General features: G+C 43.9%; 5 protein-coding genes across 11 annotated transcripts; 2 read left to right on the forward strand and 3 right to left on the reverse strand.

Annotated features, from left to right (window-relative positions):
- Positions 1 to 372: 372 nt before the first annotated feature.
- mrm1 (mitochondrial rRNA methyltransferase 1 homolog (S. cerevisiae)) lies at positions 373 to 2765 on the reverse strand. The gene has a single exon (XM_020108452.2). It carries the CDS (start codon positions 2492 to 2494, stop codon positions 1349 to 1351), a length of 1146 nt encoding a protein of 381 aa, XP_019964011.2. The 5' UTR covers positions 2495 to 2765; the 3' UTR covers positions 373 to 1348.
- A 407-nt stretch (positions 2766 to 3172) lies between these two features.
- Positions 3173 to 6597, forward strand: chmp2a (charged multivesicular body protein 2A). Of its 2 annotated transcripts, XM_020108462.2 has the most exons (7): positions 3201 to 3323; positions 3693 to 3725; positions 4315 to 4482; positions 4565 to 4744; positions 4824 to 4954; positions 5067 to 5128; positions 5644 to 6597. In XM_020108462.2, exons 2-7 carry the CDS (start codon positions 3714 to 3716, stop codon positions 5763 to 5765), a joined length of 675 nt encoding a protein of 224 aa, XP_019964021.1. In that variant the 5' UTR covers positions 3201 to 3323; positions 3693 to 3713; the 3' UTR covers positions 5766 to 6597. The 2 variants fall into 2 exon arrangements, with proteins under 2 accessions (XP_019964022.1, XP_019964021.1); XM_020108463.2 differs by lacking the exon at positions 3693 to 3725 and having other exon boundaries at positions 3173 to 3323.
- Positions 6598 to 6972: 375 nt separating this feature from the next.
- Positions 6973 to 11890, reverse strand: msl1b (MSL complex subunit 1b). Of its 2 annotated transcripts, none has more exons than XM_020108461.2 (9): positions 11753 to 11890; positions 10544 to 11240; positions 10250 to 10449; positions 9837 to 10156; positions 9627 to 9688; positions 9433 to 9500; positions 9027 to 9151; positions 8842 to 8914; positions 6973 to 8556 (listed from the first exon to the last, which is right to left on the reverse strand). In XM_020108461.2, exons 2-9 carry the CDS (start codon positions 11162 to 11164, stop codon positions 8466 to 8468), a joined length of 1560 nt encoding a protein of 519 aa, XP_019964020.1. In that variant the 5' UTR covers positions 11165 to 11240; positions 11753 to 11890; the 3' UTR covers positions 6973 to 8465. The 2 variants fall into 2 exon arrangements, with proteins under 2 accessions (XP_019964020.1, XP_019964019.1); XM_020108460.2 differs by having other exon boundaries at positions 9795 to 10156.
- A 1599-nt stretch (positions 11891 to 13489) lies between these two features.
- Positions 13490 to 15946, forward strand: LOC109646090 (vacuolar-sorting protein SNF8-like). 3 transcript variants are annotated; one of them, XM_069517192.1, is made up of 7 exons: positions 13490 to 13708; positions 13803 to 13840; positions 14276 to 14414; positions 14526 to 14630; positions 14736 to 14800; positions 14940 to 15014; positions 15227 to 15946. In XM_069517192.1, exons 1-7 carry the CDS (start codon positions 13666 to 13668, stop codon positions 15362 to 15364), a joined length of 603 nt encoding a protein of 200 aa, XP_069373293.1. In that variant the 5' UTR covers positions 13490 to 13665; the 3' UTR covers positions 15365 to 15946. The 3 variants fall into 3 exon arrangements, 1 of the variants encoding a protein (XP_069373293.1); XR_011239672.1 differs by having other exon boundaries at positions 13508 to 13708; positions 13801 to 13840; positions 14276 to 14428; positions 14736 to 14783; positions 15227 to 15293; XR_011239671.1 differs by having other exon boundaries at positions 13512 to 13840; positions 14276 to 14428; positions 14736 to 14783; positions 15227 to 15293.
- calcoco2 (calcium binding and coiled-coil domain 2) lies at positions 15710 to 21217 on the reverse strand. Of its 3 annotated transcripts, none has more exons than XM_020111787.2 (14): positions 21096 to 21217; positions 20512 to 20688; positions 20125 to 20227; positions 19742 to 19902; positions 19275 to 19400; positions 19028 to 19159; positions 18881 to 18949; positions 18679 to 18788; positions 18513 to 18582; positions 17998 to 18375; positions 17611 to 17727; positions 17345 to 17507; positions 17016 to 17038; positions 15710 to 16754 (listed from the first exon to the last, which is right to left on the reverse strand). In XM_020111787.2, the coding sequence occupies exons 2-14, from the start codon at positions 20680 to 20682 to the stop codon at positions 16593 to 16595; spliced, it is 1785 nt and encodes a 594-aa protein (XP_019967346.2). In that variant the 5' UTR covers positions 20683 to 20688; positions 21096 to 21217; the 3' UTR covers positions 15710 to 16592. The 3 variants fall into 3 exon arrangements, with proteins under 3 accessions (XP_019967346.2, XP_019967347.2, XP_019967345.2); XM_020111788.2 differs by having other exon boundaries at positions 20512 to 20683; positions 21096 to 21214; XM_020111786.2 differs by lacking the exon at positions 21096 to 21217 and adding an exon at positions 20986 to 21089 and having other exon boundaries at positions 20512 to 20683.
- Between the last annotated feature and the right edge of the window lie 67 nt (positions 21218 to 21284).

Below are 21284 nucleotides of genomic sequence, written 5' to 3' on the forward strand. Positions count from 1 at the left end.
GAAAATGTGAGACAACTGATACACACACGTGCAATAACTATAAATACACATCTGCAATAACTATACATACACATGTGCAATAACTATAAATACACATGTGCAATAACTATAAATACACATGTGCAATAACTATTCACACACACACTCCATACAGTTAAAATTGTTACTTAATTTGCAATGAATGTCACACTGCACCTTTGAATTAGTTTTGTAGTGTATGCAACTTTTTTATAGTAAGCTCTTTCTACCTTGCTTTTATTTTAATTTAACTTATAAAGTCAAGACATCAGTTAACAGACATTTATTCCTTTTAAATAATTTTTTTATTCCTTCAGGATGACAATAAATCCCATAATTGCAGCATTACAACACTGTAGTTTTTTGCAAACTTTATTCAAATGGTGCATTTTTCCAGGTCTATTTTCAGCTACATATGCAGCACTTAATGACCAAGTCTTCCTTGGCATCTTGGGTTAAAGTACAGGCGGATACAGAACAGTGAAAAGTTTTAGGCACTTGAGATACGTATCCATCACACAACACCATCAAGGACATTTACAACTGTCTTCAGAGACAAGAAGGACAAGTTCTGCTGTAGATAAGGGCTCAACATCATGGAGTCACATGAGGAGACAGAAGACATGTATGATGATTATGACCAAGTATATAAACAAACTTTGTCCAAGAGGAGAATCTGTGCTGTTTTACAGTAGATTGGTCGCAGCAAATATTGATCATATATTTTTTTTTTTCAGTTTGACACTTGAATTTAAATAAAAAATATTGTTATCTCCCTAAAAAGTTAGGATATGTGCAGATTAACAAAAAGATGTCACATAAAACCAGAAGGAAAAGGAGAGATGAAGAAAGATGATATGCAGACAAATCAAGAATTAATCTGTAATCACACAAAATATGACAACAGAAAACGAGCTTCACCAACTGCACACTACACACACACACACACACACACACACACACACACACACACAAACACACACACACACACACACACACACACACACACACACACACACACACACACACACACACACACAGCTTATATGGCTGCAGTAGGTCCATTGGTGCACACTGACACTCTCCTCCAGGTCGTAGAGGGAGGTGGATCCAGGTTTGATCCACTATGTCTGGGAAGACATAATGCAGCACTATGGTCGTTACAATATTTGTGACTTTTTTACCTGTGAGCTCACTTTACTGTTTTGACATAACTCTCAGGGTCTAAAATGTTGAGTACTGCATTTGGGGTTCTTGGCTATTGTCAGCTTGGGATTTGTTCGAGTCCCGTGTGACCCTCAAAGGTCAGCAGCGGCAGTCTTTGGTGTGGTCATGTAGTGGATGTCCTGGAGGAGAGCAGCGTGTGAAGCAGGATGCCAGTAGCGACGGAGACGTTCAGAGACTCGATACCAGGGAACAAATCTCTGCCTGCTGGGATGGTGAGCAGCGTTTGGCACAGAGAGAGCAGCTCCCGGGACAATCCTCCCCCCTCTCCTCCGATCAGCAACACTGTGGGTCTAGTCATCTGAAAGGCTGAACACTCAGTGACAGGAAGCTGAGACTCGTCTGCTTCAGCGGCCACTGTGCCGACCGCCTGCCAGCCCTGTGCTACCTTCAGCTTCACCATATCTTCAAGGTTTTCGTATCCATACACCCCGAGCACCTCCATGGCACCAGAGCTGGCCTTGCTCACCACAGGAGACAGTGAACAGCTGTTGTGAAGACTGCTGGCCACCCTGTCCACACCGAGGAAGTAAGCAGAGCGCAGGATGGCGCCCAGATTCATCGGATCCTGAATTCCCTCAAGGACGAGCCACAAAGGGGGGTCTTTTCTCCCGGGTGCTGAGTCTGAGCGTTCTGTGAGATAGCTCAGAGGACTGGCTTGCAGACACACTCCTTGGTGAACTCGGTCAGAAGACATCCTGTCCAGCACCTTCTTGCTGACCCGCTGGACTTGCACTCCTCGCCGACGGGCCTCCTCGCACACCTTCAACACAGAGGCCCGGTGAGAGGCCTCGCCATCTTTTACAAACAGCTTATGGGCCTTCCTTCTGCCCTGAGTCAGAGCCAAGAGACAGGGAGCAATGCCAAAGACAATCTCATGGCTCTCTGCTCTGGAGTCCAGTGTTGACTTCTGCGTCCCCGGCCTCTCCCTCTCAGCAGGGGAATCCTCCAGACACAGCTTCCTGAGTTCAGAGGATACTCTGTGGGAGTCTCCCTTCCTCTGACCTGCCCTCTGCACCACTGGGATCTCATTCCTCCACACTTTACTCTGCGCTGACCTCTCACGAGTCTCATTGTGTCTGTGTTGTCTCTTCACCGCAGGTTTGAAGCTGCTGTCCTCTGGGTGCAGGAGAGACGCTGTGACATGGTGAGAGGCGACCTGAGAGCCCACTCCTGAGACTGACTTGTTAAATCCTCTGCCCCAAACCAGCAGGGACTTGTGCTGACGAGCAGCTGATGTGATCACCCACATGTTAGAGTAGATGGAAATATGTCCAGAGGCACAAAGAGCTGCAGCTGCCTCAGACCAAAGTGTCTGAACTCCCTGAGAGATCCATGAATCCAGAGATCACGTGTCTGCAGGTTCCACTGAGCAGCATGATGAGTTCACTGAATCTCTGTGCAGCCTCCAACACATCCAGTCTGCATCCACATCTCATGTGTTTGACTTCCTGACGCGAAACACGCACATGTGCAGAGCCGCTGCGTCAAGAGCAAGAGAATATGACCGGATATCAAGCTCCCATTACTACAAAGTAAAAGCCTGGGAATAAATTATCCTTGTGCAGTGCAGAAACACATAACAAAACTAAACAACGAGATGATTGATAGAATATCGACTGTACTGTTAACATACAAACTACGCAATGTACACACAGTATGCATACACGATGATATGACGGTCAGATAGATGGTTATGTAGGTTTATGTGTATTTGTTTTTTTAAATACATTGTGTTGGAAAAAAGAACATTCTTGATTTATTTTGCAAATGTATATTTATAAATAAGAAATTTGTTCAAGAAAGACAATAATAATAAAACCAAGTTGTTATATTCAAATGAGTTTATTAGGTCTTATTTTGAAACTTTCTACTTCCTGTCTATGGCATCTTGAGCTTGATGCGGGTGACGTAACTGCACGTCCACTCCCTAGGCGTGCGCCCTGACGTCACTTCCCGGAAGTGAAACTCTCTGAACGCGGAAGCGTCGGTAAAGAAAACAAATAATCACAGATATTGTTGTGAGAAGACGCTCGGGAACAGTTTCACCTGCGGGAATCAAACCTTCTCCACGGTTCACGGTGAGTGAGACGCTGTGCGGGGAGGGGGGGGTTCTCATGTGAGGCAGCCGGGATCAGTGCGTGATGCTGGGGTTAATGTTGGGAGAGACAACACGGTTAAAGAGTTCAGGCCTCCAGTTACATATGTAACTGCTGAGTAACATGTTCCAGGAAACAAGGAGGTGAAACAGGCCTGACAACAAAAGTTCAAATCCCTGATTCACACTCTCAGAAGTTCGACTATTAAAAGAATCCTCAACTGTGTGATTCGATCATTGTTCTGCTTCTGTCATGTGAGGATTTTCTTCTCCTCTTCTTCTATTATGATGATTGTTTATTGTAAAATCCTGAAACCGGTGACATCATAACTGTCGTTTTAATTCTCCACAGACCACAGACCACGTCTACAAAATGCCTAAAAAGGTTTGAGTGATCAGTTGTTTGACCAACAGTCTGAAATCCAAAGATTTTCACTTCACTGTCACGTCTGAGAAGCTTCGAACAGCGAATATCTGCCATTATATGTTTTGATAAAATGATTGAAATCGTTCATTTTGATTATCAGATTTATATCTAATGACAAACTGATTGTCCTTGGGTCTCAGACTGTCGGTCGCATAAAACAGGGATATGAAGATGGCACCTCTGGCTATGGGATCTTGGTATAAGACTGTGTTTGACTACTTTTCTTTTAATTGGTTGGGAAACCGTGTACAGATTCATTGGTAATGAAGATTTGCATCATTTGTTGCTCTAAGGTGAATAAAATGTGAGAGAATAGTAGAAAATAATATTTCCAGAACCCTGGATTTCATCAAACTTCCTGTTTTGTTGAACCTCAGCTAGATTCACTCAATAATAATTATCTTTATTACCAATCAGGTGAGAGCAGAAGTTGGAAGCAGGGGATGTTCGATATTTTTTATTTTATTATTCATTTTATTTAATTTCCTTTTATGCATTTTTGTTTTAACTGTGTTGACTCTCTGCTTTTCCTATTTTTTTCATGCAGATGGATTTCCTGTTTGGGAAAAGGAAGACTCCGGAGGAGATGCTGAGGCAGAATCAGAGGGCGCTCAATCGGGCCATGAGAGACCTGGACCGGGAGCGGAGTAAACTGGAGCAGCAGGAGAAGAAGATCATCGCAGACATAAAGAAAATGGCCAAACAAGGACAAATGGTGAGATGAACATGTGTTTTTATGAAGAGAGAATCAATCGTAAAGAGAGGATTCTAACCGTGTGTTGTTTTATTCTTTGCAGGATGCCGTCAAGATCATGGCCAAGGATTTGGTTCGCACGAGGCGCTACGTGAAGAAGTTCATCATGATGAAAGCAAACATCCAGGCTGTCAGCTTAAAGATACAGACGCTCAAGTCCAACAACAGCATGGCGCAGGCTATGAAAGGCGTCACCAAGGCCATGGCCACTATGAACAGACAGGTCAGTCAAGAAGTCAGTGAATCACTCTGTGTGATGGGATTAAAGAAGAACTGATAACATATTGTTTCTATTCTCACAGCTGAAACTGCCTCAGATTCAGAAGATCATGATGGAGTTCGAAAAACAGAGTGAAATCATGGACATGAAGGAGGAGATGATGAATGACGCCATTGATGACGCCATGGGTGACGAGGATGATGAGGAGGAGAGGTAACGGACTGAGACAAGCAGCAAAACAACCTTTTCATTCTCATTTGTGTACAAACACTTGTCATAAATAATTTGGATTTGCATTACACGTGTGATTGTGTCTCTTGTGCAGTGACGCCATCGTGTCCCAGGTGCTGGACGAGCTGGGTCTGAATCTGTCCGATGAACTGTCACGTAAGGAAAAACAAATGATCACATTTAATGAAAATGTGCAGAAAGTGGGGTTTGATCAGCACTTTTCAGTTTAGCTTCCATTTATAACAAGTATTCACATTTATCAATAATTCCAATTCAAAGATTTGCTTTCACTGTGAGATACTAAAGTATAGTTGTAGTTACTAAATGTATTAACACACAACAAAATATCAAATATCTTTATCATACATGAGAAGACGTCACATTGGGCTGTGGGAAAGTTGCAGGGTACAGGGTTAAACATAGAGTTAGAAGGCACAGACAATAAATGAGGATTTCAAAGTAAAATTAAATGACACCTGAGTGAATTTGTAAGTCACAGTACCTGGTGCTTGTGATCGACTGGCAGCAGTGCTGTTTCTACAGTTTATAATAGTTAATACCTGTGATAATAAAACTGATTCCTCGGGTTGAACCCAACCCTGTACTTGTGCTAGTTGTCTGGAATCGTCTGTTTGTTATAACACTGAAATCCCACTTTGTGCTCACCTCAGATCTCCCGACCCCCGGGGGAAACCTGTCGGTGGCCGGAGGAAAGAAGGTCGAGCCCCAGGCCGCCCTCGCTGACGCCGACGCCGATCTGGAGGAGCGGCTGAACAACCTGCGGAGAGACTGAACACAGTATCTGACAGGTGGCGTTTGTCGATACAGATACAAACGCACTCGAATCTCCGTGTCTAGATTCTTCTCGAAGGTGTAACTGGCAGAACGCTGGCTGTTTCCCAGCCTGTGTTGATTTCTGTTTTGAGGTGTTTTCGTTTTATGCGTGTATCTTGTATTTAATCCAAAAATTGAAAAACAAACAAACAAACAACCCAACAGGGGTCATTATCCTCTTCATAGGTTTAGAAAGCTCATGTCAGGTTTTAGACTTTGCCAAATGACGCAGATTCTCTGAGAGTTGATTTCACAGGCTGTGTAAATACTAACTCGTCACGGCGCGATGTTTTCACACTTGAAACTAACACTAACGCTGAGAAGTGTAAAAGAACCCTGGTGAAAGACGGTAACATTAGTGGATATTTTATATGGGTGACGTATCCTAATTCAGCACTTTTTGTACATCGGACAGGTTTGGTGTTCATTGTATCATCATCACCATGATTATCACATGAAATATACTCTATACGCCCAAACACAAGGTTTAGATTTGTGAGAGTTGACAGAGGTCAGGGTCTAAATGAAGATTGTGTATTATCTCAACAATGTTTCTGTCTCTATTCACCTATAGGACTTTTTTATTTTCTGAAAATATATAAAAGATTCGAGACAAAGAAGGAAAGTGTTTTGAGCTGCCTCAGCCCTCCTGAGTCCTGCATCGTCACTGACATCGGCAGAACTTTCACCAAAATGTTCACAAAGAGTCAGTGATGTTTATTTTTGAGAATCTGTCCTGTTTGTTTTTTGTCTTTTCTTTATTCAATAAACTTTTTTTTTTCCAGATTTAACTAAGTGGTGTTTTTGATTAGAGGTGGGAGGATCAGACATGAGCCGAAGAATCTGGGGACTGAAATTCATGTGTGCGAAATTTGGTTCTAATTGAAAATCTGGATCTGGTGAATTTACATGAGGTTTCACAACAGGACTGTTGCCCAGGTAGAGGTTTGTGCTTTTATATACTTAAAAAGATTAATTCTGGGTATTTGTCCCCATGTTTAGCTTTAATAAGTTTATCAAATAAATGGGTTAGACTACAGATAAAGTTATAAGCAGATTCAACATTTAGCAACTGTTTAAAATAAGAATTCATGAGCAATTTTTAAAACTTTTAAATATCTATATTTTCCTCAAACACATTTATCAAGACGCAAACTTGAAACACATCAAAGACAAGTTATTTTTTATTCCAAAACAATTTTAACTTTCAAAACTGTCAATTTGTCAACATACAATCATAGAACAATATTGAATGTACGCATCACTTCTGACATTAAATAATAAAAAAATAACAGCCATGTTTTATGTACATTTGTTTTCTGAAAGCTATGTACAGAAACAGAAAGAGAAAAGGTTTGTATTTCCCAACGTCTGCTCACACGAACGTCTGGCAGTTGATGTACTGCAGGAAGCCATCGCATCAATATGTGAAACAGGTCGAGCAAAAGCGCAGCGAGGAAGAAACACCGGCAGATTGTGACTGGGATCACGTCAGAGAGATTAACTGGCAGCATGTTAGAGAGAGAGCACACTAGTGAACATCGCTATGACTACAGCTAGCAAGCGTATTTATCATCTAAATGGTTCCTCTGGATGTCCGCATCCTTAAGACACCAATGCATACACGTAACTCGGCTAATATTTACTGGATGTAAGATGTTGCGACGATCGGAAACACGAAGATTAAGATCAGAGCTGTACTTTTGTTTTTAGTCAGATCGTCTTTTTTGATGAGGCTGTTCGGGCCGAACCAGCAAATCTCACTGAACAGAGCAGCCGAGAAACTCATGCTTTCAAGGAACATTACTTCGTAGAATTCACAGCCCGATGAGCAGAGATTATTCTCCGTTCTGAGGTTAAGCCATGCTACAATCTTCTTTTTTTTTAACAGAGCCATGCAACTCACATAAAAAGAAAAGGTAAATAGAAACAAAAGAAGGGAACAGATCCCCGGGTTTCACGTCAGCTTTACCACTCGTCCAATTTTCAGATCTCGGACCTCCTCGAGTTGGGTTGAATCAAGAGCTGCGGTTTTTTAAATATGACATCATGCTGAGTGTGACTCAAAAGTCCAGATATCACACGAAACAGATAAAATCTTATTTGAGGTTGCGTGTGAACAATAAAGATTTTACACAGCACGGTCAGATTTCGACTTTTTTTTTCTCCACATAGGCAAGAAGAACGAGCGTGGTGGGAAAACCCAGAGCAAAAAGCTGAGTCACTCTTGATCAACAATTCAAGCTCTTATTTTTCAGCTTTAATGACGAACAAACTGAAATGGATGTGCTGAAGTTTAGAGTCCCCACTTATTCCTGTCAGCTGACCTGAATCATGTTACCTAACATTCATATATAACTGTTGGAAACAGAACAGAAACTGATATTTAATCTTCACCAGCTGCCGACAATGGGACCGCGACCTCGCGGCATCATGCAGGGAAGCCGAGTCGTCCTTTCGGAGGTGTAAATGAGACGGAAAATATCAAGGACACCCGATGACGCAGCTTTCTCTCATCCTACTCTGTAGAACATCAGCTGGTGTGTGGTGACATGTTGAGCCTGGACAGCAATTACACAGAGCGGCTGATAACTGATAACTACATTTCTAATCTGGATCATGGAGGATCTTTCTCTCTGCAGTTTGTGCCGAATGGGTTTCACTTCCGACAGGTCCGGTGAGGTGTGTGTTTTTTGGGAACTTCGATGCGACATCGGCTCCGGTCGTCCAGCCAAGGCAGCTCAAAGTTCCTGGAAGAAAAAAACAAAGAATCACATAAGAATACAGTTTTCTGTTTTGACAGAAGAGCAGCAGGTGGCTAAATAAAAGGGAAACCCTGGATTAGTTCATCGACAAAAATAATATTCTCATGAGGCAGGAAACGTGGTTCATATGAAGTCACCGTGGACTTCATACACCAAGTAATCACATAATCATATACTGAGAATGATGATGTCTTTAATAATTGTTACACCAGCATGTGCTGACCACACAGGAAACGTGACATGAAGCAGAATCAAACAGCTCCGACTTACTGTTGTGCGAGTTTGGGCAACGGTCGTCCAAATGCAACCACAGGCAAGAAAGGAGTGATCACTATAGCTTCAACTGGAAGACATAAAAAAAACTGAGTTAGAATCCATTTAATAGTTGTCATTTTATTTTACATCACACCCGGTTTTATTCAGGGGTTTTCGGATGTCAGAAAGTGCAGGCGTACCATCTTCAGTGTCGGGGTAGAAGGAGGAAACCTCCGGCTCAGTTTCCTGGACGATTTTCTTCCTGTTCATGCGCTGCTGCAGACGCTGGAACATGCGCTGCTCTCTGATTCGCTGGATGTCCCATCTGAAGACACAAGCAGGGAAAAAAGAAACGAGTAAAGATCGAGTGGGAAATAATAATACATGTGGTAACATTGAGTGGAGCTCTAAAATCAGACATTTGATTTATTACTGGATAATAATAATGAATCAAGATTTAATAGAGAACAAATTCACTCTGTGGAGAAAAGTGCTAAAATAAAAATGTTAAGGTTTCACACTTGCATCCAACAGAACTACATGTTATGCTTATTACAGCACAGTACTGGTTACTTTAAGTTTTATGGGCTGAAACGTAGTTTGTACCTTTTCCTCCTCTTTTCATCCAACTCGAGCTTCGCATGGCGTTTCAAAAACACACCGTCGTCCAGCGGCTTGATGGGAAAACAGGATCACATATATTATTCATGAGCTAGACGCTTTTCCGTCTAGTGTGACGTAACTTTTCCAAGTCAAGAAGTAGGATTCTTAGTATTTTCCAATCAGCGTGTGTCTCTCACCTCAACAGAGTTGGAGGAGTCGTCCTCCAGGGGCTCGATGTAGTTTTCTCTCCAGGATGGAACTAGTAAGTGGGAGAAAGACAGATGGAGAGGAGGTTCACCATGGATAGAGTGTTCAGTACAATTGAAGGATAAAGTGATTAAAGATGGGATATAGGTTAGGCTTACAAACAATCAGCATATCATGTACTACATGAGGAGTCCACTCACTGGCCACCTCTTCCTCCTTTTTAGGAGAAGTCTCCCGCAGAGGGGAGAGAGGAGGTTGGTTCCAGCAACACAGATACATCTCTGTGGTAGACATGAAGGGCAGATCCTCCATCTGGCAGTTCAGCTCAGGCTCCTCTTTGCACGGAAGCAAAATGTCCCTTTCTGCCCCAGACCTCATGGGAACCATCTTCTCTGGGGTTTCCTTGCTACGCAGCTCTCTCTGATTAGGAGAACCGGGCTGAATTTCAGTTTTCTGGGGGCTGAGCTTTGCACTCTTGCCCCGGGATTTCTGGACTTTTGCATCTCCAAAGCAAGACTTTCTGTGTTTGGAAAGAAACATAATAAGGAACCGAGGTGTATACGGGGAGGTACTGTGGCAGATATTTCATCAGAAGAACTATTGTCTATTTTACCTCTTTTGACCTTTACCACCCCGACTAAAGGGAAGTGGATTGGCTTGGTTGGGCTGTGGACTCTCCTCCACATCAAGATCCCACATGTCCTCTTTGTCGGGGGTCCAAGGCTCCAGGGGCTGGAAAAGTCGCTTATCACGTGGTGGGTCCTTTCTTGTGAGTTGCAGGCGACGCTCCATTCGCTCAATGCGAGCGAGCAGCTGCAAAAGACAACGCCGTGAATAAAGACTAACTTTGCATGCACGCCAACACTTAACGCACCACCAGACTAAGATTAACAAAACTTTTACATACTGTCTCTTTGTCTGCTTTGAGCTCATCTATCTCCTTGTCCTTGGACTGCAGCTGCTGCTGCTGTTGTTCGATGAGATCCAGCTGCAGGAGCAGGATCTGTCGGAGGCAGTTGGCCTGTGTGTGGGGATTGGCAGGAGTCTTCCTGATGTTCCTCCACTTGCCCTCAGACGAGAGTTCAATGGATGCGGTGCCGACAACTCCGGGGACAACCCCCTTGCCGCTGTCCTCGGCACCTGCATCCTTAGGGTTATTGTTCACAGCCATCTGAGGGTTATCCATGTTGTCAACAGAGAGGGGTTTACCTTTCACCGGGGTTCCCTCACCCCCCATTGGTCTGACAGGGGACAATACCCCCACAGTTTTGTTGTCACCCTGAACTACTTCTGCAACTGTGGCTGCGAGGGCGACTTTGCTTGTCATGTAAATCTGGTCTAAGACCTGCGACTTGCTCGGGATGTGACCGCCCTGCACGTCTTGCACACGGAGAACAAAGTCGCAGGGCTCCCTCCTCAGGCTCACCGGACTCCCGGTGGCGGCCCCGACGTGCGTTCGGTCGAAGTCGATGTTGTCAGTGCTCTGCTTGGATCCCGTCTTTGGAAACAGCGTGGACCTCAGAGTCATGGCGAACACAGGGACCTCTCACCCTGCATTGCAACCACGGCTAAGTGGCTCCCATGTGAGCCGAGCAGCTGATTTCCTGCAAGAAGAATAAAAAAAAAATAAAGCACCGGTGTCCTGTTATTGTTCTTTAGCGTTGAGTTTGGAGTTAAACATGGAGCCCAGCTTTCGTAACACTTGGACAAACCGAGGGAAGCTGCAGCACCGAGAGATCCGATCCATACTTTCCCTAAAATCGTCCACCGGGATTTGATAATCATGCTAAGCTACATTGGCACTGCGGCACAAACACACGGGGGCTGTGGCCGGGACTATCTACCCGGGTTAGGGTGACTGTGAGTCGGGGGCTTCACACAAGGACTCGGGAGTGGCTGTGGAGGACACAGGCTGCAGCCACCTCCTCCATTTTGGTTCTCGCGAAATCATGAAAAACAATAACAGCTAGCTAGCTAACAGGCTAACGCTAGCCGGCTAGCTTCGCTAACAAACTGCGCCTCCGGAGGAAAGAGGCTTAAAGCCGCTCGAGGCGTCACGTGCTGGTTTCAACAGACTCGGGTTCATTAAAACGCGTTTACGTGTTTTTAAACTCACCTCGTCTACAACTCGACTTCACCTGCAACTGTCTCCATGTTCCCTCCTCAAGGCTCAAAGCGCCGAGGACTGCGCATGCGCAATGTGCAGGATGGACATGTCTGCTGTTGTGACGGTTTGAAGGAGGAGAGGAGGAGAAGAGGAGGAGAAGAGGAGGGGAAGAGGAGGAGAAGAGGAGGAGGAGAGGAGGAGAAGAGGAGGAGAGCAGGAGGAGAGCAGAAGGAGGAGAAGAAGAGGAGGGGAAGAGGAGCGGAGGAGAAGAGGAGGGGAAGAGGAGAGGAAGAGGAGGAGGAGAAGAAGAGGAGAGGAAGAGGAGGAGGAGAAGAGGAGGAGGAGAAGAAGAGGAGGGGAAGAGGAGGAGGAGAAGAAGAGGAGGGGAAGAGGAGTGGAGGAGAAGAGGAGGGGAAGAGGAGAGGAAGAGGAGGAGGAGAAGAAGAGGAGGGGAAGAGGAGGAGAGGAAGAGGAGGATGAGAAGAAGAGGAGGGGAAGAGGAGGAGAAGAGGAAGAGAGGAAGAGGAGAGGAAGAGGAGGATGAGAAGAAGAGACGGGAAAGAGGTGGAGAACAGGAGGAGAGGAGGAGGAGGGGAGGAGGAGAAGAAGAGAGGAGAAGAGGAAGAGGAGGGGAGGAAGAGGATGAGAAGAGGAGAAAAGCAGAGGAAGAGGAGCTGAAACATTCTTCTTCTTCAGTGTTGCTGAACACTCATCATCATCATCTTCTTCTTCATCATCTTCTTCAGTGTCTCTGAACCCTCATCATCTTCATCTTCTTCTTCATCATCTTCATCTCCTTTAGTGAAACCTGCATAGATAAGAGTATTTCCCCTCAGACTTTGTGATTAATCACAGTTGCAACACATTCCTGCACAAATTTGAATTGCAAATACACTAAACATGTTTTTCACAGATGTACACAATATTCCCACAAACAATGTGTACATCAAACTTTTCCTCATATGCACACAATGTTTCTGCAGCTTCAAAACGTTTGGCACGCTTTCATGTGCAGCACAAAACATTCAGGACCAACTGATATTTTATTCTATCAATTTATAATATTAAGAACGAAACAGTATAAAACCAATCTCAGATAGTTTCACTGGAAGAAAATGAAGGAATCAAATATTCCTGAAGGAATTTCTTTTCCCCTGAAATTACCTTCAGTCAAACATGTTGAGCAGTTAAACCCACACGTTCCATCTCCACATTCACATTTCATCAACAAACCATTACCTTTTCACATACTGACAATTTTTCATTTGTTTAATGTGCTAAATGTTGCATGAATCTTTACTGTAGGTTGTTAACTCAGCACCAAGTATTTACTGAGTTATTTAATTGAAATAGATGAATCCACATTTATCTGACATTTAGAGTACTGCTGCTGATAAAACTGCATAAAAGCCCCTTTTCTGAAGGAAGTGTGTGCAGCTCTGGAGTTTTCTCATCGCCTATAATAAAGATATCTCGATTTAAAAGAAGAAAATACAGTTGTTCACTTGTTAAATGTAAGAGTTTAGGTCCACATTTCCTCATTAGGTGCTGTACACAGTGTAAACAGTAGTTCAAATTAACAAGCTTTGTTTTTAAATAAACATTTCTAAATGTTATTTTTTTTAAATGTTTAATTCACATAAAAATATTTCTCTGTATATTAAATAAAACACATTAAAATAAAACCAATATATATATCTGCGGTATACTCCCTGACACCAGGGGGCGGTATGAAATCAAACGTACACATCACCGATCAGGAGGAAGTAGTTTACTTCCTGCCATTTAAAATGGAAACACCAGGACCCGTTAGCCACAGTTAGCTTAGCTGTAACGTAAACTAACGCCGACACACTTTGTTGACATTATTCCTCGACGAACCCTCAGATAGTTCAAACTTTTGTAATCCAGACGGAGTGGAGATGCGTCGCAGGGGAGTCGGAGCAGAAGAAGAAGCTCGCGGAGGTAGAGTCGGTGAACTTGTGTTTTCACGTGAGCGTTGAAGAAGTTTAGTGAAAGTTTGGGTTTTCTGTTTCTTTTCGGGCGAAAATACAAAGAGAGAGAGGAAGCGTCCTGGCGGAGGATCAGATTGTTCAGGTGAGTCCACGGAAACCTCTTCAGTATCCATCAGCTCAGTTCCCTGGTGAATGTAAATATAGTTCTGCTTCATCTGTTATTTGACATCGTTTCGTGATTATCTCGACTGTTGCATCTGTTATTTCCAGACTAAATGAATCTGCTGAGTGTTTAATCAACTGTTTTATTCATTAAAACATCAGACAACTCGTTTTTTACAAGATATATTATTTTCTTGCTTGAAGATGACAAATAAAAAGTTACAGTAGCTATTGAATGGACTCGACTGTACTAAGTTAGGTTGCCTCGAACATGACAATGTTCCTAAGTGATTTTTGACACTGATCTAAATCTGCCGCGTGTTTCCAGCGAGTGTTAATGTGTCTGGTGATGTTAAACTGTGCTCTGCGTTGTTCATTGAATCATTCACCGAATTATCTGACTTTCTTCCTCCAGGTGTCCAAACAGCTGGAGACGTTCAAATCAAACCTGGAAGAGCTCGCCAGCAAACACAAACAAGAAATTCGAAAGAACTCACAGTCCAGGGTTCAGTTTCAGGAAATGTGTGCTGCCATCGGAGTCGACCCACTTGCCTGTTAGAATCCTTAAGTATGCAATCAAATGAAGAGATAACGAGCTGTGTGTTCAAATCACATGTTCTACTGTCACGTCTAATAATTCCTGCTTTGTTTTTTTGTCTCCACAGCTGAGAAAGGTTTCTGGTCTGAGATGCTCGGGGTTGGTGACTTCTACTACGAGCTCGGTGTTCAGATTATTGAAGTGTGCCTGGCGCTGAAACACAGAAATGGAGGTTGGTAATTTGTCACCGTATTCAAAGCATGTCTGCACAGTTCTTATCAGCAGGAGATGAAGTTGTGAAATCACTGCAGCAGCTTCATAGTGTGTTTTCCTTCAGGGCTCATTACTTTGGATGAACTCCATCAGAGAGTTCTGAGAGGAAGAGGTAAATACGCTCAGGATGTGAGTCAGTGAGTGAAGCCACTCAACATTTCAAACAGTTAATTATGTTAATGACTGGTGTCCATCTTCATCTACACACATGTTTAGGTAATTGAGTTCAAATTGTGGGAAATACAGATGTTTGTTTGTTCTCTTGTAGAAAAAGGGATACGTCACAGTGAGCGAGATCAAGGCAGGTCTTAAATGGGAGAAGGAGCGAGCTTGTCGTGTTCTGGTGAGTGTCGATTGAAAACATCACAATGTGCTCTGTGAAGACGTGTTTGTGTCTTTTAGCTTTTTGTGGAGTCAAACTTTTTCAGAGTTGTTAGCAGAGAAAAGAATTGTAACATAGCTGTGAAGGAGTGAAAATGGGATATAATGATAAATAACTCAAGGTTATTGTATCTTTTCCATCAGTCCTTTCTCTCTTTGCTCCCATGTTTCCAGGATCACCTGCTGAAAGAAGGTTTGGCCTGGTTGGACTCTCAGGCAGCTGGAGAGTCACAGTACTGGCTGCCCGCTCTCTTCTCCGAGCTCACATCCCGTGATGTCACACCGGAGGAGGCCAATCAGATGACACCTTAAAAAAAAGAAAAAAAAAAAGCTGGGCTGGACTACGAGCTGGTGACATTTTCAGACACGTTGGAAAATAAACCGTGCGTGATGTGAAGGCTCATGTGATGGACTTGGCTGGTTCACTGGAGCTGGCAGCGATCTCCCTCCGAGAGGATTCTCTGGACACGAGGAATGAAAACTCACTTGGGTTTTTACTGAGTCACTGAAATCAGCTCGATGTCCGTTACACTGCGTTTGAAAGTCAGTGTAACATCTGTTGATGTCATGGTCGGTTTTCAGTCACTCTCATTGCACATTTAACTGTTTACCTTTGCACAAAGAAACTTTTACTCCGACAGAAAAGACAACATCAACTTTATTACACAAGTCGAACCAAGATTTTATTAAATCAGCTGGACCATTTTCCACGTGCTAATGGTCATTGGCACAAATTCACTGGTTCTATTGTTCAGTCTCTTCGACTACAACACTTCATCCTGTCAAGTTTATTTTAACAACAGATTCAAATGAACACTCGAATCAACAGATCTGATGCAAAGTGCAAAGCTTCAATGGAATAATAGCGAAAAAAATATATTTTTTTAAGGATCACGTGATTTTCTTGAGTGTTTTTGCCCATTCACCATAAATCATGTTTACCTCACTGCTCATTATTTTCCAAAGGTTTTCTTGAGGTTTTACATTTGTCAAACCTCCAGGAGTCCAACGAGACTCATTCATTTCTATTTAAAAGTACAGTGTGTAGAATTTAGTGATATCTAGTATCTCACCTCACCCTCTCCTTCCAAACACAGACATCAATCGGTCCTTTCACCTAAATCTTACACAGTGGATCTCTGAGATACAGGTTTTGTATTTTTAGTCATCGATACAGAAACTCTGGAGGCGTCATATTAGCTTAAGTGTAAAATAAAATGCACAGTTGTGTTATAATTCACTTTAGACCTTTTTAAAAATCAAGCAATTAAAAGATCAAATTGTACCGAAATAACTGTTGATGTGAACCGACAGAGAACAAATCGGCTCCTTTAGGAAACTTTAAAAGTCTTTGGAATTTACGCTTCAGATTTAAAAGAAAGATTTAAAATGCAGCAGCAGTTTTAAAGTTAACTATAATTGGCAGTAAATGACTTTAAACTAAAAATACCACTATAGTCTTTTAACCATGACCACCTAACTGGCAGTATTTGTAAAATAATAACCATAAGCCACCACAGTGTCGGCCCCGGTGCAGATCTCACAGCTCGTGGCTGTAGACGTGATCCTCGAACACGGACTGCTCCATGTTGTCGCAGATCACCGTGCAGAAGGGACACACTCTGTGACTGTCCTCGTGCTGCTCCAGTTCACCTCGGGTGATGCCAGGGAAGCTCTCGTGGCAGTGACGACACACCAGCGACTGCCGGGGACAGAAATAGAGACGGCATCGTCACATGTGGTAACAAAATATGGAGCAGATTAGGTTTAAAGTCCACGTCGAAAATAAACGGTAAACAACAGCCGGGTCGCTCACGGCACCGCAGGAGGGAGGGAGGCCCCTCGTCTTTAACCTCACTTCACATGCTTTTCTTTCTGTTTCCTATGATTTTAAATTGATGAACTCTGCTGCACGCTCTGATTTAACAGTTTGTTGGTTTTGTCAGAGAAAGACTGGACTCACCTCCTCTGGTTCTGCAACGTCATCTGTGAGGAGAGAAAAATCAGTTATTACAAAATAACACAATTATGGTTTGCTCATGTTTTATTCTGGGTTTGCAACTAATACTTGAGTTTCTTTATTGATTCGACAATTTATTTTCCTGATCAGTCGATCGTGTGATCTAAGAAAAATACAGAGTCGCCTTTGTCATTGGTGAGAGCGTCTCAAAATCTCTATTGTGAAAACCCCTGAACCGACCCCCCTTCATGAAAAACATTTAGATTCTGTCTTTATTGTCTTTTGAAAACAGCCAAAACTGCAGAGTGTTCCTCTCAGAGCCGGTCTCTCACCTATGGTTTCGTACATGTGCTCCTCCGGACCCGGTGCGGGGGCGGTTGAAGTGTTTCCAGCTGGAGAGGTGGAGTCCGGCCCTACCTTTGGCGAGTCGGCGGCGGGGGCTGCGTGGAAGTCGGCGTAGGCTGTGCGCAGGCCCTCCATGTTGCTCCTGAGATTCTGACAGAATAAACAGAGTTGACGAAGCAAGTGTTAAAAAAACAAAACAGAAAACACCATGACAAAGATTTTGTGAGTGAAGAAGGTGTTTGTGTAGATGTACGTTGTTTTCTCTGGTGAGCTCTTCGTTCTCGTGTCTCACGAGCTTTATCATGTGCTCCTTCTCTTCTATGATGTCGTCTTTATCTGCATGTGCTTCCAGCGCCTCTCTGAGCTGCAGCTGGAAAGTTACGCAGGAAAACAAGTTCAAATGTCAACACACGTAGAGGCCACATCTCGGGATACACTGAAGTTATGTGGACACCTGAATCGTGTCTGATATGTTGTGTTTGTTTGTCAGAACTGATTTCCCTGACATTCTGTGGAGCTCATCTCAAAGGTGTCGGGGAGCAGCCGGTTCCTCCTCAGCACCAAAAGTAAACAACTTCTTGTCCATATACTTGTGGCCACACACCCTAGAAGTCTAGATCTTATCTTTGCTCGAGTTTACCTCGAATTTGTTGCTTTTCCGTTGTTCCTCCTCACATTTCATGACCATGGTCTCCAGCTGCTTCTCGTCCTTCATCACTTTCTCCCTCAGAGCCTCAACTTGTCTCTTGGCGTTTCTGGTCTCGTCCCTCTCGGTCGCCAGCGTCGCCTGAGTGTTCTGCAGCTGGCTGGTGAGCGCCTGACACCGCTCCTGAAGAGGACGCACGGCAGCGCTGAGATCATCTGGTGACTCCTGCTGCGACTCCTGCTGCGCCTCCTGCTGCGACAGCCTCTGACATAACTCCTGGTTCACTCTCTTCATGTCCTCCCTGTCGTGTGTGATGCTCTGCAACTCCGCGGCGAGCCTCTGGTTCTTTTTCTCGCTGCTCTGGAGATCCACCTGTCAGGAGGTAAAGACACAGACAGTCTGAACTTTTCTCATCCTCTCTGTCGTGAACAGGTTTGTTTTGCACTTTTGTGGATTATTCTTCACTAATGAAGCGGATATCTACTGATCCACTGCTTCCTGCTCTGTACCTGCAGAAGCTGGATGCTGTCTTTGGTTTTTAACAGCTCCCGTTCTCCTTCTCTGAGTTTGCAGCTCAGCCTAAAACATGTTAAAAAAAAACATTGTGTGTTAACGTCTAAACGCGTCACATGTATTTTCGTGTTGGACGTTAGAAAGAGCGCAGACTCCACTCACTTGTCGATTTCCTGACTTTGGGCATCAATCGTCCCCTTCAGCTCCTTGTGCTCGTCTTTCATCTGGTTGATCTTCATCACAGCTCGATCGTATTTCTCCTGAGTGCGTGTCTGAAAATAAACGATAACAAAGAAGAATATTAAAGGAGGAAACTGACGTGAGATTTTATTTGTATAAAACGAGAACTTCAAATGATCTTTACCTCACTTTCAGTTGCGGCTCTGCGCTGCTCGAGCTCCAGTAGCTTTGTCGTCTGGACCAACAGCTCCTCCTGGTAACGACATTGTTTTTGCAGTTCAGTTTTCACCATAATTTACGTTTAAATTTCACACGTGGACCGAGAACAAACCTTTAAAAGGTCCATTTCCTGAATTTGCTGCTGTAAGATGCTTTTTAAGTTTCCATTTTCTTCCTTGATTTGATCCATTTCTCCCACCAGGTGACTGTTCTCTCTCTCCTTCTCTTGCTGTTCATTCTGCTCCTGCACGAGTCAGTGACACCGCATCAAACACCAAAGTTCAATCTTTATTTCACTGTTGCACAACAAGCAAACACGTTCACGACCACACAAACACTTGGTTTGAAATGAAACTCACTTTTGAGACGGCAGCGCCTTGTCTTTCCTTCTCTAAAGCACTTTTCAAGGTTTGGTTTTCCTGCCGAATTTGATCCAACTCCTTCTGCAGCTCGTCTCTCTCGCGGACGCTCTGTTCCACCTGTTCCTGCGCTCAGCAAAACACATGAAGTCGATATCAAGCTGATGTTTACTTTGAAAAGACACAGATCTGTTGGCATCAGCAGTTTTTCTGCCACTCGATGTTGAACTTTTTAACATTAGAGATGTTCTGATATCATCTTTACCTTCCCCATGAGATACCTGGACTTTGCATATCAGCTAGACATCATGTCGGACAGATTCACATACTCGCCGATGCCTGACCTGACATTTTGATCGGTATCTGCATCAGAATATCTCTAACCAGCAGCTTGAAGCCAAACAAATACTCAGATAAAAAAGATAGTCCCTTGCTTTTGCTCCAAATCTTTTGTTTGCATTCGATACCTGTGTTGTAACAACCAGGATGTCGTCATCCAGTCTGGAGTTCAAGCTCTGCTCCTCTGGGTTTTTGAAGCAGAAGGGAGTGCTGGCTCCTCGCACCTGACCCGTGCTGTCGATGTAGCAGAACTGGTAGAACTCGATCTCGTCCTTGGGCAGGTAGTAATCTGACGGGATGAGGCCGGAGAGGAGAGAGATGTGAAACTGAACTCAGACAACAACCAACTGAACTTAGACAATCTGTCTCTTTGTCCAGATCAAAACCAAAACACAATCTTGACCTCAGTTGTGTGTTTCTGTGTCTGCGGATCAGATTTACGTTTAAATCTGTTGACACACAACACGATCAGAGTGTACGTCACAAACACAAAGGCCCAGCTCATCCTTACCCTTAAAAACCGTCTGCCTGGTCACTGACCCCTGTCCCCCCACATCCAGACACGGCTCCACCCACACGAAGGTGTGATAATCCTTAGCTGAGTTCCAGCCCACCTGCAAACGAAGCGTCATGAGAAACTCAGCACAGGTCGATGTGGCACACGATGTTAAAGGTTTTAACCCTGGTTGGATAAAACACAACCTTTAAAACAACTATCGCTGCAACTGTTATTTTCTTCGGTCTGAATAAAGACAAGAAACTGTTCTACTACATGAAAAAAAAAAGGAAACACTCACATTCAAAGTCTAAAAACTGTATTCAGTAAGTTAACCTCCATTCACAACAGAGCTATTACATATGATTTATTGTGACACTCTCTCATCCACCGGTGTCTCACCTTGAAGATGCCCACCCAGTCCCTGGGGTGAGGCTGGAAGGCAGCAGTGAGGGTGTAGCAGCAGCAGATGGAGGTGGAGGGGGAGTATGAGTGCGGGATGTCGTTGAACACCACCTGGGAGAAGGTGCGGGCCGAGGAGTCGGCTGCTGCGGCCCCTGAAGGCCTCTCCATGCTGGACTGACACACAAAGAGACGATGAGACACCGGAGGAACTGAGGACATCAGCCGTCTCACTGTCTTCAGTCCAAACCTGCGTTTATAAGTTTCCTCTCGCTCGTTGCGCACTAGAATATAACGTTCCCACCTAGACACTCAATTCACCTCAAGCAAACACTCCCCCACAACTAAACCAGACGAGTCTCAGCATTAAAACCACCTGACACTGAGCTTTAATCTGCTTTAATTACTAGAAAAGGTCCGTTTGTGGGAATAAAACAGAAACAGAAAGTAACCCAGAGAAACAACAGACCGCACCCAGGACGCTGCTGCACTTCATTCTGAGGCTCGACAATAGAAAGAGTGTTGTGAGAGTTTGATGAATCCTCCATGGAGGAGTGATGTAGAGATGAAGATTTCAAACTTACTTATTTGTTGAGACGTCGCAGCTGAAACCTCACCGCTGGCCTGCTCCCTGTGCTGCCTTCAGGTGCTGCTCGGGCATTTGACCTTCCAGAGTAGACGCGACTCTACAAGGCAAACAGTGTACAATTAATGCAACTTATCTGGATCTAAAGCCACTTTAAATTTAATTTAAATAACTGAAAATTATTAAA

This window comes from Paralichthys olivaceus, chromosome 21 (genome assembly GCF_024713975.1).
Source record: "Paralichthys olivaceus isolate ysfri-2021 chromosome 21, ASM2471397v2, whole genome shotgun sequence".
In the NCBI taxonomy this organism is placed as follows: Eukaryota; Metazoa; Chordata; class Actinopteri; order Pleuronectiformes; family Paralichthyidae; genus Paralichthys; species Paralichthys olivaceus.